The sequence below is a fragment of the Symphalangus syndactylus genome, chromosome 4 (assembly GCF_028878055.3).
Source record: "Symphalangus syndactylus isolate Jambi chromosome 4, NHGRI_mSymSyn1-v2.1_pri, whole genome shotgun sequence".
In the NCBI taxonomy this organism is placed as follows: domain Eukaryota; kingdom Metazoa; phylum Chordata; class Mammalia; order Primates; family Hylobatidae; genus Symphalangus; species Symphalangus syndactylus.
In genome coordinates this window covers 76152966-76168853 of record NC_072426.2, presented here as the reverse complement: position 1 = coordinate 76168853, position 15888 = coordinate 76152966, and the positions used below count along the sequence as shown (strand labels likewise).

At 37.0% G+C, this 15888-nt stretch overlaps 1 protein-coding gene across 11 annotated transcripts in view; it reads left to right on the top strand.

The window, feature by feature from the left end:
- The window catches only part of CUL2 (cullin 2), a 126367-nt gene that overhangs the window by 107683 nt on the left and 2796 nt on the right, over positions 1-15888 (top strand). For all 11 annotated transcript variants that reach the window (XM_063638020.1, XM_063638019.1, XM_063638017.1 and 8 more), the window contains 5 exons: positions 495-647; positions 1233-1310; positions 4722-4788; positions 12198-12400; positions 14774-14875. In XM_063638020.1, the coding sequence (XP_063494090.1) occupies positions 495-647; positions 1233-1310; positions 4722-4788; positions 12198-12400; positions 14774-14875 (603 nt within the window). The remainder of the gene's footprint in view (positions 1-494; positions 648-1232; positions 1311-4721; positions 4789-12197; positions 12401-14773; positions 14876-15888) is intronic.

The following is a 15888-nucleotide window of genomic DNA, read 5'->3' as shown; positions in this document are numbered from 1 at the left end:
TGTGCCAGTAGTCCCAGCTACTGGGAGAGTGAGATAGGAGGATCACTTGAGCCCAGGAGTTCGAAGTTGTAGTGCACCGTGGTGGCTCCAATGAATAGCCACTGCGTTGCAGCATGGGCAACAGTGAGATCCCATGTCTTTAAAACAAAACACAACGTAAAATCCTTTTAAGGTATCTTATGTATAGTAATGAGGCATTTTGCAGTGCTGAAATAAGAGATGAATGTATAAAAAAGTTTTTGTTTAAGGGGAGATTTATTGTTCCTAGATAGGTGGTTTTTATTCACTTATTTAAAATATGTCTTTAAAAAGAAAGTTTGAAAGGTTTTGATTAGTTGCTTTGACTTATGAAGAATATATTACTAGTCCTTGGGTATAAGTGTACATGCAAGAACCTTTGACCAAAGACCTAGCAATACCGACACATTCTTATTAACCAATATGACCTATTATTTTTCTTGTGAAGTCATATATTTTCTAAAACTTTTTTATAGCAAGCCTGTGGTTATGAGTTTACCAGCAAGCTACATCGGATGTATACAGATATGAGTGTCAGCGCTGATCTCAACAATAAGTTCAACAATTTTATCAAAAACCAAGACACAGTAATAGATTTGGGAATTAGTTTTCAAATATATGTTCTACAGGTATGAATATGTGTTTTACTATGAGCATTTACTAATCATTTCAGTACTTTGATACAAAGGATTCATAAATGGTTGCCTGATTACGTTTGGTTCTGTCAGTAGATTGTGACTTCTAAAGTCCTATTGATTTGGGCTGTGCGTGGTGGCTCACGCCTGTAATCCCAGCACTTTGAGAGGCCAAAGCGGGCAGATCTCTTGAGCTCAGGAGTTCTAGACCAGCCTGGCCAACACGGTGAAAACCCATCTCTACTAAAAATACAAAAATTAGCCAGGTGTGGTGGTGCGTGCCTGTAATCCCAGTTACTGGGGAGGCAGAGGCAGGAGAATCGCTCGAACCCCAGAGGCGGAGGTTGCAGTGAGCGGAGATCGTGCCACTGCATTGAAGCCTGGGTGATGGAGTGAGACTCCCATCTCAAAAAAAAAAAGTCCTATTGGTTTGGAATGAAATGTGCCATGATAGAAATACTCAGATTTTATCAACATTTTGAGGAAGAAGAAAATGTTTTAGATGCTTAGATTATTTAATAAATATTTACTTTGAATTGAGATGTTGATCCATTTAGCTTTTTATTTTTTTCCCTCTAGGCTGGTGCATGGCCTCTTACTCAGGCTCCTTCATCTACGTTTGCAATTCCCCAGGAATTAGAAAAAAGTGTACAGATGGTAAGTTTGCAGGAAATATGTTAGAAGACTAAAGGAATTTTAATAACTGTCTTCATATTATATCACCTTTAATATTTTTTCAAAGTCTTAAGGGTTCATGTGATAAAAATAGATTCAGAAATTATAGTCAGTCTGCCCTTTAGGAAGAATGTAAGTTATTGTAGTTACTAATATTAAAACTAAAATGCTAAGAATGTCATACAGTTCTTTGTCAAAGCATGTCTCTTATTCTGAGTAAGTCTAGCATCTGCTATTAAGCAGTTTTAAATTATAAAAATGTTGATATCAGAAGAAAGCTTAGAATTCAACACTTAAAATATCACTTACAAGTTTTCCTTTTGAATTTTGACCAAATACCTTATTTGGCCCTTGTAATATTTTTATTTCTGTCCTGTAATGTAGGTAAATATATGTGAAGTAACTGCTAGTAGAGTAATAACAGTGATTGATAGTGGTTATAGTTTCGTGGTAATAGTAGAGGAGAGTCCTGTAACCAGTCAGGTAGGTTTCAGGAAGGCAAGCATGATAGACTTTCAGAATAGGAGGCTAAATTAGGACTTCTTACATCTTTGAAAAGAGATTGTAGCACAGACTATTTTAGAAACTATGTGAAGAAGAGCATTTGTGCAGACATTCATTGGATGGGGCAGACTATAATCCAGGGTTATTACAAATTTTGCAGAAAGGATACATCCCAAAGTGCTGGGATTTCAGGCATGAGCCATCATGCCTGGCCTTGGCAGTCTTTTACATTTCTTTTTAAAAATCCTGTGTCCCTGATTGAAATTAAGGGAGGGAATAGGAGCTGGCAGAAATGAAGTTTTCCTTTAGTTTTTTCTTTCCTCTTTCCTTGAAATAATTATTTTCCATTTATAGTTTTTAACTCCTTAAACTTTATTTATTGATGTATAGTCTTCCTCAGGTTTTAGTTTCCCCATTTACAAATAGGAAATGAGTTTCTGTCTATACAATTCCGATTCCAAAAATACTGTTCTCTCCATTTGAATTGTCTCCAATTACCAGTAGAGGGAGTTTGTCCTTTATTTTTTTCTAGTAAGTCCAAGTTTTCAGATACATAGGATTGAAATCCATTTGTATACTTAATAGTGTACAGTTTTCACATGTAAATTAATCCATCCTGCCTTAGTGATGATTTGCATTTTTTACATCTTAATCTTAAATATAATTATCAAGAATTACCTTTATTTTACACCAAAGTATCTCAAAACTGTGGAATTAAAGCTGTAATTAAAAGTAATTTATTTTATACTTTAGGCCAATCAATCTTAATTGTTACATTTCTTTTTTACCTAGGCCAAAAACCTGAATAATATTAGAAGTATCTAAAGTTGCCGGGCGCGGTGGCTCACGCCTGTAATCCCAGCACCTTGGGAGGCCGAGGCGGGCGGATCACAAGGTCAGGATATCGAGACCATCCTGGCTAACACAGTGAAACCCTGTCTCTACTAAAAATACAAAAAATTAGCCGGGCGTGGTGGTATGCACCTGTAGTCCCAACTACTCTGGAGGCTGACGCAGGAGAATAGGTTGAACCCAGGAGGTGGAGGTTGCAGTGAGCCGAGATTGCGCCACTGCACTCTAGCCTGGGCGATAGAGCGAGACTCCGCCTCAAAAAAAAAAAAAGTATCTGAAGTAGTGTATATTAATGTAGCTATTAAAGGTAAATAAACTCATTGAATTTTTAAGGCTCTTTGAGATCTAATTAATGCCCTTAAACAGTATTTGAAAAATGCTGTTTTTTATCCTATTTATTTTTAAATAAGTTTAGTCAACATACATTTTTTACTAATAAGCTTTGCTAACACAATTATTTTAATGATATAATCAAGGAAGGTTTTATAACTTTGGTCTTTGTAGTGCCATATGAATTGATGAATTTATTGGAGTCTGTTTGTTCTTGACTAGCTATAGATATGAGAGTCTTTGTAGTCAGATTTTAAATGTAAGGATGAATCAGTATCTTCTTTTGGCATATTGATATTATCATCAGTAAAACTTTACCAAATAGTACTACTGAAGAGGTAAAACATGTTTTTAGAGCTTGGAATATACATTTTAAAGCCAGCTTTGCACTTTAAATTATGAGCGTTTTAAAGCTGGAATTTCTGATTTCCGAAAGTGTTTTGAGAAAAAAATGAAAGTTTTTTTTAACTTTTATTTTGCTTTTGTCCAGAGATTCATTGTAAATGTGTTATAAATTGTGAATTATATAGTAGTGATTGAATTTTATTGATATCCCTGGGAGTTATTAATTAGTCAGATCATACTTCTGAAATCCTCTTATGACATATTTCAATTTGCTGTTTGTCTGGATTAGAACTAAGCAGGCAATCTGAAGTATTCCAGGTGCTAGTCATTTCCTGTTCATCCCGCAAAGGGATTGGTGGATCTGCTGGTAGAGGAGGATGCTGCACCATTAGAGGGAAAACAGGCTCAACATATTTCAGCTTCCCAGGACTAGGCAAACTTAGAGTCACTACTGAAGGAATTGACTCATTTTCTTGGCTGGAGCTATTAACTTTTGCCGTTAAGGAGTGGTCATAATATAGCTGATAGGTCAGCCATTGCTGGCTGCTTTATGTGAACTTCCTTTTTAAAGTACAAAAGGTAAAGTTTGATATACAAATAAAAGCTTTAAGTATGTTATATATGGTACATCATGCTAAAAGTTTATTCAGAATTCTGAACTGGCATAATGCAGTTTATTTTTTAGTTTTATAAAGAAATTGAGTTTTTATCTTTTTCACATTCAGTATCATTTTTCCACTTTTTATTTTATACTAGCTCTTTATTAAAGAAAAAAGAACTCCGTATTTTTGTCCTGTAATTACACATTCAGTCCAGGGAGGAATGTTTAAAATTTGAAGGCTACATTAATAGAATTTAAATTTAATTGTTCACAATAATATCAGCAAAAGAATATCCAGAGACATACCCTAAAACTGCGTATTTGTGTCTGATTGAACGTGGAAGCTATATGTTGGCAGATGGGAGATTAGAAATGAAGGTAGGGTTTCTCTTGTCATGGTGAGATATATATGTTGCTGTGTTTGGTTAGTAAGTGGAATTTATAAAGTCCATGTTAGTATTATTCAGAAATGATAATGAATCACTGTGTCATACAGAAAGTCAAATTTGCAGTGCTGTGGTTTAGTGGAGAGAACTCTGGAACAGGTTGTGAATTAAAAGAGCTGGAATAATATGTGTATAGCCTTGATTAGGGACCACAGGAACGTGCTTTCTCTGCTGTAAAAGGAGGTAAACCAGGTGGGCTATAATGTCTCTTCTAATATGAATGGTTTTCATTGCCTTTGTAGTATAGTGTTAATTAACTAGGCAAGTTATAGTAGCTAAAAATAATGTGTTTTTTTTTTGTTTTTTTTTTTACAGTTTGAATTATTTTATAGCCAACATTTCAGTGGAAGGAAACTTACATGGTTACATTATCTGTGTACAGGTAAAAATGCATTTAATTATATCTGGCTTAATGAAATTTACCTGATGATTATATTAATTTAGAAAGAGATTTTCTATGGCCCAATTACAGTTTTTAACCTTTTCTCCTCCATCAACCTTTCCCCATTAAAGCAACTAACAATGAAATCCAAGTATAGCACTTTTTCATAGTATTTTATAATTATACTGTTTATAATTTTGCTGCTTTTAAAGAAATGTTCTGACTTTATACTGATTTATTACATTTCTGTAGCCAACCACTACATTAGCAAATGTATTTAGAAACTCAGATTTGATGGGTCAGACACACTTAGAAACTTGTTCTCTAAGTATGCCAGATCCCCTTGCCAGTTTCATTATTATAGCATCATAAGGAGACCTAACCATTTGATTTTTACTTGTGATACTGCAGTGAATGCAATAGTAAAGCTTTTTGCAGAAAGTCCCACTTAATTTTCAGTAGTTTCCAGTTTTAAAAAACTTTCATCACAATCTAATTTCCTTTGCTTCTTTCTGGAACAATGGAGTCCACTTACTTACAGTAGGATTAATACCTGAATTATTGTGGACTGCGTGTGGAGTTGCCCGAAGATGTAAGCCAAAGCAGACACTTGAATTTTCTCTTTTTTTGCTAAAGTATGCTTTGACAAGTTCATTGAATCACTTTTCCTTTGTACAAGAAGAAAGGGTATATATGCTAATATTTCTTAGTGATGGTACAAGAAAATCATTTGCCATAACCTTTATTAAGAAATGTTTTCTGTCCCCTCCCCAAGAGAGACTTTATCCAAATAACTATGATACTTGGTGTTTATTTGACTAATTTACATCTTGGGAACATGATGTCTCATTATATTAGTAATACATTTTGCATTACTTATATAAGTTGATCTTTATTGAGCAAGTTGGACATTCTAATTTTTAAAATAATTTTTGAAATGAGATTTTCACTGATACTCTTAGTGGTGGTCGAAGGTCAAATTTTAATTTGACCTTTGGCTAGGTGCAGTGGCTCACGCCTGCGACCCCAGCACTTGGGGAGGCTGAGACAGGTGGGTCACTTGAGCCCAGGAGTTTGAGACCAGCCTAGGCAACATGGCAAAACCCTGTCTCTACTAAAAATCCAAAAGTTAGCCAGGCATGGTGGAGCACACCTGTAGTCCCAGCTACTTGAGAGACTGAGATGGGAGGATGACTTGAGCCCACGAGCTGGAGGCTGCAGTGAGCCATGATTGTGCCACTGCACTCCAGCCTGGGCAACAGAGCAAGACCCTGTCTCAACCAGTCAGTCAATATGTTCTATTTTCATTTAGTAAATATAATTGATTTTAAGAAAAAAAATGCTGGACCAGGGTTTTAGATTTTTTTTTTTTTTCTAAGAAAGCTAATATATCTTAGTACAGTTAAATTTAGCTTGCTTTTACTTTCCATGAATATCTGTCTAGGGGAGTTTAAACTTTCTTGGTTATTCTCATTATTTCAGCAATAATCAACGTGTCTTCTAAAGTAATTTTAGTAAGGGGCTCATTTTTTCATAACAACCAGTGGTGTAGAAGAAGAAAATAAACTTATGCACATAGTTTTTTAGCCATTGGAATTTAGTTTGAAAATAGTCACCAATATCACCTAAATAGGAAAGAGAATAATTTTCTTTCTGTTTTTGAGCTATACTAAATTTCTAAGCTGATACATAATAAGTTGATTTGGGGAGCTCTTTTGTTTGTTCATTTCTTTTATTTAATATTATTTGTGTTTTAGTTAAAACCAAATAGTGACTTCCTTTGGAAAGAGAACCTTGTAAGTTTATTTTTTTGTTTTGAGTCACTGAAGGTACTGAAAACACCTGTGACCTATCAGTAAAACCGGGAGTTAGAGTTGTTTTTTTTCCCAGCTTTAATAAGATACAATTGACACATAAAAATTGTATCTGTTTATAGTGTACAGTGTGATGCTTTGTTATGTGTTTATATTGTAAAATGATTAACTCAAGCTAATTAACATAAGTAGCTTCTCACTTATCTTTATTTGTGGTGAGACCACTTAACATCTACTGTCACAGCAATTTTCTTTTCTTTTTTTTTTTTTTCTTTGAGATGGAGTTTTGCTGTCACCCAGGCTGGAGTGCAGTGGCGATCTCGGCTCACTGCAGCCTCCACCTTCTAGGTTTAAGTAATTCTCCTGCCTCAGCCTTCTGAGTAGCTGGGATTACAGGCACACACTACCACTCCCAGCTAATTTTTGTATTTTTAGTAGAGACGGTGTTTCACCATGTTGGCCAGGCTGGTCTCGAACGCCTGACCTCATGATCCACCCACCTCGGCCTCCTAAAGTGCTGGGATTACAGGCATGAGCCACCGTGCCCGGCCTTGTCACGGTAATTTTCACGTTTACTCCACAGTAGATTACCAGTCACCATGCTATATAATAGATCTACAGAACTTACTGGTCCTAACTGAAACTTTGTCCCCTTCGACCCACATTTTTCATTTTATTTTTTGTTCTCCATGTATTCATTTAACAGAAAGGTTCTCACACACTATGTGTATCGAAGATGCTTGTTCTAGATTACCCATATATGGCCTAAGGCTCCAGGACTTCTTTAAAACACTGGCTCTGAGGCTGGACAGATCACTCAGAGTTCTGTTTCTTGAGAACCCCTGTTACTTCTGCTTAAACATAGAATGAAAATTTTTCTTTCCTTGTCTATTTCTACATTCCCAGCTCATTGAATACCCAAGAAAAGGTTAATTTTTGTATTGTAAGTGAAGGATCTTCACAAATGGTTGATGGTGCACAAAGTGGTGTTTGGGGGGAATTTAGAATCAGAAGACCTGTGGTTGGAGTTGTTAGCTCACAACTTACTAGCTGTGTAATCTCAAGCAAATTACTTAACTCCTTTGAGCCTGTTTCCTCGTCTTTATTGTTGTAAAATTCATTGATCAACTCAAAGAACATTTTCTATGTCTCAAGTACTTCTAAACACCAAGTGGACAGAAATAAAATACCGAGCCTTGGCCCTCAAAAAAAGCTCATGTCTAGTAGGAAGACAGACAAGTACATAGATACAGTATGGTGTTTTGAATGGGATAGAGGCCAGCCCAGGGTGTATCACAGAATGGTGGTGGCAGTCAGGTCCTGGCGAGGGAAGGCTTCTGGGGAAATCACATCTCAAGTTGTTTTGAAGAACCAATAGGGCCAGGTGCAGTGACTCACACATGTAATCTAGCACTTTGGGAGGCTGAGGCAGGAGAATCCCTTGAGCCCAGGAGTTCAAGATCAGCCTGGGCAACATAGTGAGACCCTGTCTTAAAAAAAAAAACAAAACAAAAAACATAAAATAAAAAGAATGAATAGGACTTAACCAAGCTAGGTAAAGGAGAGTGTTGAAAGTGTATTTCCAACAGAGGAAGAATTTTAAGAAGCAATCTGTGATGCCACATGTGATAGAGTGAGAAAAATCCTGAGAATTCCACTGGATTTATGACTAAGGCTTTGGATAGAATTAACCATAAGGAACAGTTTGATAAAGACATACAGATACTTGATAAAGAGATAAAACCAGACAGTGTGACAGAAACCATTACACTGTCTGCGTATAAATAAGTTTTATTTGTGACAGAGCAAGAAGTTGCAGAGATTCCTGGTCAGTTGCTGAAAGACACGTTGAGAAATGATGAACTCAAGGAAGATGAAACTTCACCAGACGTACATAGTATGGATCAGGCTAGAATTTTGTGAACCCTACATCATAGTATGTGTTGGTAGTTACTAGTGTTTGCCAGAATAAAAGTAACACCATATCATTGTGCATATCTTAAAAGATAACGATTCTATTAACTAAATTTGTCTTTTTGTTTTCAAATAATTCCAACAGCTAAAAATAGGGAGGGATGTTAGTATTGTCTAATGTCCAGTCCATATTCAAATTTCCCTGATTGTCCCAAGGTGACTTGCTTGGCTGTCAGAGGTCACTAATTGTATTTGGTTCTTACATTTCCCTTCCACCTCCCCAATTTTCGGCATTCTTTGACGTACTGTTTTGAACAGACCAGGCCAGTTGTCTTGTAGAATATCCAGTACTTTGGATTACTTATTTGTGATTTATTTTTTTTTTTTTAATTTGCTTTCTATTCCTTGTATGTTCTGGAAAGTGGAAATTAGTTCTAAAGGTTTGATTATATTCAGTTAAGTATTATTGGCAAGGATATTTCATAGGTGGTCCTGTGTATTTCATATTGCATATTTCAAAGGCATCTAGTGTCAGATTGTCTCACTATTAGAGATGCCAAATTTGGTCACTTGATGAAGGCGGTAACCACCAGATATCTCCATTGTAGAGGCACTCTTTCCCCTTTTCAGTTAGCTTGGCAGACAATCTGAGGGATGATACTTCGGCATGAATACCCTGTTCCAGGAACCTAATGTAGTTTTAGCCTCCACTGATGATCCTTGCCAGAATCAGTTGTTTCATTACTGGTTGCAAAATGGTGATATTCTATCATGCCTTCAACATTCCCTGAGAGAGTAGAGAGCTGACACAGATACTGGGGAGTGACTTGGATGAAACTGTTGTGAGAGTTCTGCCCACTCTTTATTTCCTGTCATTGTAAATGCTGCTTGAATTATTGTTGGCTTACTTTAAGTATGCATGTATCAGAATGTTTTATTTTAGTTTTTAGTTTCTTAGGGTTTGCCAACCTATTCTGCAGGGTAAATCACCACTCTTGTCGTTTCTCATTTGTGTTTACACCACAGTTATTAAATGAATCATCCAAGTTTGAAGTTTCCTTTCCCCCGCCATGTCTTCCCACCCCTTCCCCAGTCTTTTCAGTAAGAGTATGGTGCTAAGAAAAGTGGGAAAGGTCAATGTACCCCTGATCCCTGGTAGAGTATTGAAAAATAGCACAATGAAATAATGAACTCAATAAGAAGTAAATGATGCTTTGGCCCCTCACATGATCTCCTAATGCTCTTTGGGTCTCGTGGTGCTGAAAGACGACTTTTGTGTGGCAGAAGACTCATTCTGCTTTCAAACCCATGGCAGCATATTACAGCATCAGTGACATCCTGGCTGATGGTGCCACTTAATCATCTTGGTGCTTGATGCATAATTCTCTACTTGTTTCTGCATATGATTAAGTCGTCATTGCAGAAATAACAAAATGCAGTTTATGTAATGTTTTACTTCTTACCACATTTTCCAAACTTTAATGTTGATAAGAGTCCTGTTTATAGAAAGTGTTAATAGTATGCTCCAAATGATAATTTTTTACACAAGCTGTTTCTATGAATTGGATATTGAATTTAATATATTAAGCCTCCTTTTGTGAAAATTTGGAGCGTTATGAATTTTTTCTCTTGGTATTCCCATCCAGATAATTCTGAAAAATATTTCTAAGTATCAGTTTTATCTGAAATAAGTCAAGGCATAAATGATAATAATCAAGATAATATTGCATTTATGGTGATATTAAGCTAATGAATTCACTCATAGCCTTTAAAATCTTTTTTTTTTTTTTTGAGACAGAGTTTCGCTCTTATTTCCCAGGCTGGAGTGCAATGGCGCAATCTCGGCTCACAGCAACCTCCCGGGTTCAAGCCATTCTCCTGCCTCAGCCTCCGGAGTAGATGGGATTACAGGCATGCACCACCACACCTGGCTAATTTTGTATTTTTAGTAGAGACGGGGTTTCTCCATGTTGGTCAGGCTGGTCTTGAACTCCAGACCTCAGGTGATCCGCCTGCCTCGGCCTCCCAAAGTGCTGGGATTACAGGCGTGAGCCACCGTGCCCGGCCAGATTTCATTTATAATCCATTCAACAATCAAATAATGCAGGCTGTGTGTGTGTTAGTCATCAAACCACAACTTCGTGCTTTAGGAAGCAGTTCTTTGATTTGCATCTTTTTTTTTTTTTTTTTTTACACGTATGGAGCATTACAGAGTGTAGATGTGTTTGCCATATTATTCGTTATGAGCTTTCAGTGTGCTGATGTCATGCTGCTGTCTCCCAGGATGTTGCAGAACTTAAGTATACATAATACTTGCTCTATTTCTTAGAGCTCCCAGGGTCATTTAGCATATAGAATTTTTTTTTTTTTTTTTTTTGAGACAGATACTCATTCTGTCACCCAGGTTTGAGTGCAGTGGTGCGACCTTTGCTCACTGCAACTTCCGCCTCCCAGGTTCAAGCAACTCTTATACCTTAGCCTCCCGAGTAGCTGGGATTACAGGCGTATGCCATCATGCCCGGCGAATTTTTGTATTTTTAGTAGAGACAAGATTTCGCCATGTTGACCAGGCTGGTCTCGAACTCCTGGGTTTAAGTGATCTCCTCACCTCAGCCTTTCAAAGTGCTGGGATTATAGGCATAAGCCTCCGTGCCCAGTACATATAGAACATATTTATGAAAACATTCAGATTAAATGTTTTTCATTTTTATGAAAACATTCAGATTAAACATTTTTATGAAAACATTCAGATTAAATTCTTTTGCTATCAACTTTCAGCAAGAGAATGGGTCTGCCTATTTGTCTCTCCTTTCATACCTGTTTGCCTTTAGGAAGTTACTGGAAAGAAAAATGTTATTTATGAGATATAATAGCATTAATTTTGGCAGAAATTACATCTTAGACAGGGCCACAAAAGCATTTTCCATATGGCTGTAGACCTCCCAGGAGGCTTGAACCTTACCTGGGAGAGCTCAGCTATCGACAGCGCTTGAAGCAGTTGCTGGTATCACTTTCCCCTTTGTCTGTCCATTTCTCCTTCTCCCACCTCCTTTTATTGTTTGGGTTTTTTGTTTTTTCCTTTTTCTGCCTAAGTCTTAGCATTTCTATTAATATTTAAAGACTTTTTTTTTTTTTTTTTTTTTTTTTTTGAGACGGAGTCTTGCTCTGTCACCCATGCTGGAGTGCAGTGGTGCGATCTCGGCTTGCTGCAACCTCCGCCTCCCAGGTTCAAGCAATTTTCCTGCCTCAGTCTCCCAGGTAGCTAGGACTACAGGCATGCACCACCACGCCTGGCTAATTTTTGTACTTTTAGTAGAGATGGAGTTTTACCATGTTGACCAGGCTGGTCTCGAGCTCCTGACCTAAAGTGATCTGCCTGCCTCGGGCTCCCAAAGTGCTGGGATTACAGGTGTGAGCCGCTGTTCCTGGCCTTAAAGACTGTTTTAACCTACAAGTGAAGTTATGATAGCTTAACTGATTTATACCATATACTCAAAACTAATAGACTTCCATCTTCACCTCCCCAAGAAACAAAATGACTACCTTGTTAACAGCAGTGGCTTTACAACAAGTTAATAAAATTATTGGTTCACTCTTTCCGAAGAAAATGTCTGAAATAAAGTAAATTTGAAATGTTTCTTTGAATGGTTAGTTCACTGTCAGTTTTTGTTTTAATTGTAGGTGAAGTTAAAATGAACTATTTGGGCAAACCATATGTAGCCATGGTTACAACATACCAAATGGCAGTTCTTCTTGCCTTTAACAACAGTGAAACTGTCAGTTATAAAGAGCTTCAGGACAGCACTCAGATGAATGAAAAGGAACTGACAAAAACAATCAAATCATTACTTGATGTGAAAATGATTAACCATGATTCAGAAAAGGTATGTAGTAATATTCTAAAGAATTTAAGCGTCATCAACATTAAAGCTTTTTTGTGAGATGTCTGCAGTTTTAAAGTAAGGCTGTAATTGTCATTGTGCTCTGGAAAGCACTTGTATTCACTACGTTACTGCACGCTCCATAGAGCTGCGAGCGTAAGGCATCACAGAGCATGCTGTGTGAGTTGGTGCCATGTGCCGTTTATAGTTTGATTTTATTTGTCCTATACTGTTACAGCTTATTGAATAATTGTAAAAGAATTGCCATCTGGAAGATTTTGATTAATTGAGATTTTGAAACTAGCCTTTAAAGACTTTCCAGGTTTTTGGTTTTATAAATGTGCTTAATTTCATGGTTCTGTAACAGGAAATGACAGCCTGTTGATGTCTATTTGTATACATATTTAATATGTGTAACTCCATTCCAAGTGTTCTTAATGTCAGCACTCAATTAACTATCATCTGTTTTTAACCACCATATATTTTTAATATCTGTCACAAGAATAACAAGCCATTAGTATATTACTTTTTTTCTCTGTAACATTTTTTCTGGTTACAAGATTTTGCTGTTTTGTTGTCATAGTATATCCTAGATGTTTAAATAGTTAAAAATGCAACAGAGGTGGGATTATATCTCCTTCAAATTATTGTGCTTATAAGAAAAAATTCCTATAAATAATGTTTTGTTTTTATTTTTGTAAAGTTAATAGCCTACAGTTTATTTCTCATTAATTCATTTTGCTAACATCCCTAGGATTATGATGACATTTTATAGTCTATAATTGAACAACTGTAAAAGGCATATTCTGAAATTCAAATCAATGTTTTCATAATTTTGAGAAATGATTTATCTGGCATCAGAATCTTAGCAAAATATGGATTTTTTTTTTTTTTTTTTGAGACGGAGTTCCATTCTTGTTGCCCAGGCTGGAGTGCAATGGTGTGATCTCGGCTCACTGCAACCTCCACCTCCTGGGTTCAAATGATTCTCCTGTCTCAGCCTCCTGAGTAGCTGGGACTACAGGCACGTGCCACCATGCCCAGCTAATTTTGTATTTTTAGTAAAGATAGGGTTTCACAATGTTGGCCAGGCTGGCCAGACTGGTCTCGAACTCCTGACCTCAGGTGATCCACCCGTCTTTCCCAAAGTGCTGGGATTACAGGCGTGAGCCACCGTGCCTAGCCAAAATAGGGATTTCTTAAGGTTAATTAATTATGGTTTTTAATTTTAGGCTAGTAAATGCTTAAAGGTTTTATATTTTTTTCTAAAGCATGCTACTTTTGCTGCCCAGAAATTGACAAAGTAAACATGGATTCCTTGTTTGCACTTTAAATTTTATTTTATTTTTGAGATGAGATCTCACCGTGCCACCCAGGTTGGAGTGCAGTGGTGCCATCTCAGCTCACTGCAACCCCCACCTCCTGGGCTCAAGTGATAATCCCGCATCAGCTTTCCGAGTAGCTGGGACCACAGGTGTAAGCCACTACGCCAGGCGAATTTTTAAATTTTTAGTAGAGACCGGGTTTTGCTGTGTTGGCCAGGCTGGTCTCGAACTCCTGAGCTCAAGCAATCTGCCCACCTCAGCCTCCCAAAGTGGTGGGATTACAGGCGTGAGCCACCATGCCTGGCCTTTAAATTTAATTATGAATCTGTCCATTCCTTAGCAGAATGTCTTAGATTATTATTGAGAATTAGTTCATCTTCCAAGTGCCTTTTGATCCTGCTGCCAGAGAAATTCCACTCTATGATATCAGCAGCTTTCTTAAGCCTGATATAGAAGTTGTTATTCTAAAAATTGCCTTAACAGTTTTCCCCTGAGCAAAGGCCACTTGTTTCTTGAAGAGTGAATAAAACATGGATTGAAGTAAACGTTTTCACCATCACCCCAGGTCACGGCAAATTGATGCTGTGTGCTACTGGAGGCACAGCTTTCTTCTGTCATCAGGCCATTTACAGTGGGTATTTTGTTACTGCGGCATTTGTAAAAAAAATTTGGTTGCTTTTTCAAAATGGGGTGATGGAAAAGTTATGAACTTTGGTGTTTCATAAAAATTAAAATGTCAAACTCTAGGCAATGAGCTTGACTCTTATTTTATCAGAAAGTAGTGTATATAGAATAGTAGGGCCAGAAAATAGCTTATTCCCAAATATAAACTGCTTAAGAATCTGGCAGATGTAAAAGTAGAAAATAATTGGGTTTTTTCCTGTTTGAACAAAAGAATTATTTTTCTCTTAAATTTGGTAATCTATAATATAAAAGTTATGAGAGTGGAAGCTTTTTTGCTTGGTCGTTAATTTAGCGGAATTGCTTGCAGCAAACTCTTATTTAAAGATTTTGGTTTTTGTAAATATAAATGTTTTATTTTTAAATGTAGGAAGATATTGATGCAGAATCTTCATTTTCATTAAATATGAACTTTAGCAGTAAAAGAACAAAATTTAAAATTACTACATCAATGCAGAAAGACACACCACAAGTAAGTGCTTTTAATGTCAAGTTTTTTTTGAGGGGGAAACATTTAAGCATTGGACTTTGCAAGTGTTTACAATGACATTGTGCAAAACTTTGCACAGCAAAATTAATAATGGGATATGTCTTTTCTGGTTTGTTGTTGGCATTTATTAACCTTACAGTCAAACAGAAATCTCTACTTGTATTTTAGTGTTTTCTAAGGAAAAGGGTATGGTTTTGTTGTATTTGCTCTTAAACCATTAGAATGTGTAACTTTGCATTCTCTCCAAAAATTCCCACATTGAGAAGTAACAAAATTTCATATTTTTCATTTGTAAAATAAGGGAAAGTTCTCCAGCTCATTTTTTTTTTTTTTTTTTTTTTTTTTTTTTTTGAGATGGAGTCTTGCTCTCTCGCCCAGGCTGGAGTGCAGCACTATGATCTTGGCTCACTGCAAGCTCTGCCTCCCGGGTTCACGCCATTCTCCTGCCTCAGCCTTCCGAGTAGCTGGGACTACAGGCGCTCGCCACTATGCCTGGCTAATTTTGTTTTTGTGTTTTTAGTAGAGACGGGGTTTCATCGTGTTAGCCAGGGTGGTCTCGATCTCCTGACATCATGATCCACCCGCTTCAGCCTCCCAAAGTGCTGGGATTACGGGTGTGAGCCACTGCATCTGGCCTATAGCTCATTTCTTTCAAAGAATATTTGTCAGTAGAAAATGCTTCTTAAACTTTCATGCAAATGAGCCACGTGGGCATCTTGTTCAAATGTGGATTGTGATCTGGTGGGTGTGGAATGAGGTCCTGACAGGCCAGTGTGAGGAGGGGACTACTGCTCTTCATTATTTTAACTCAGCAGTGATTGTTGCTTTGGTCTGGGATAGACTGTTTCTATCACTTATGCTTCCTGATTGCCTCCCATGTGCAGTCCTTGGGCTGGTGCAGGATGTGAAGATAATATAAGACATTAGACCCTCTCCAGAACCTTAATTCCCCATGGGGGAGACAAATATTAATTGCCATTTACTTTGAAACCTAA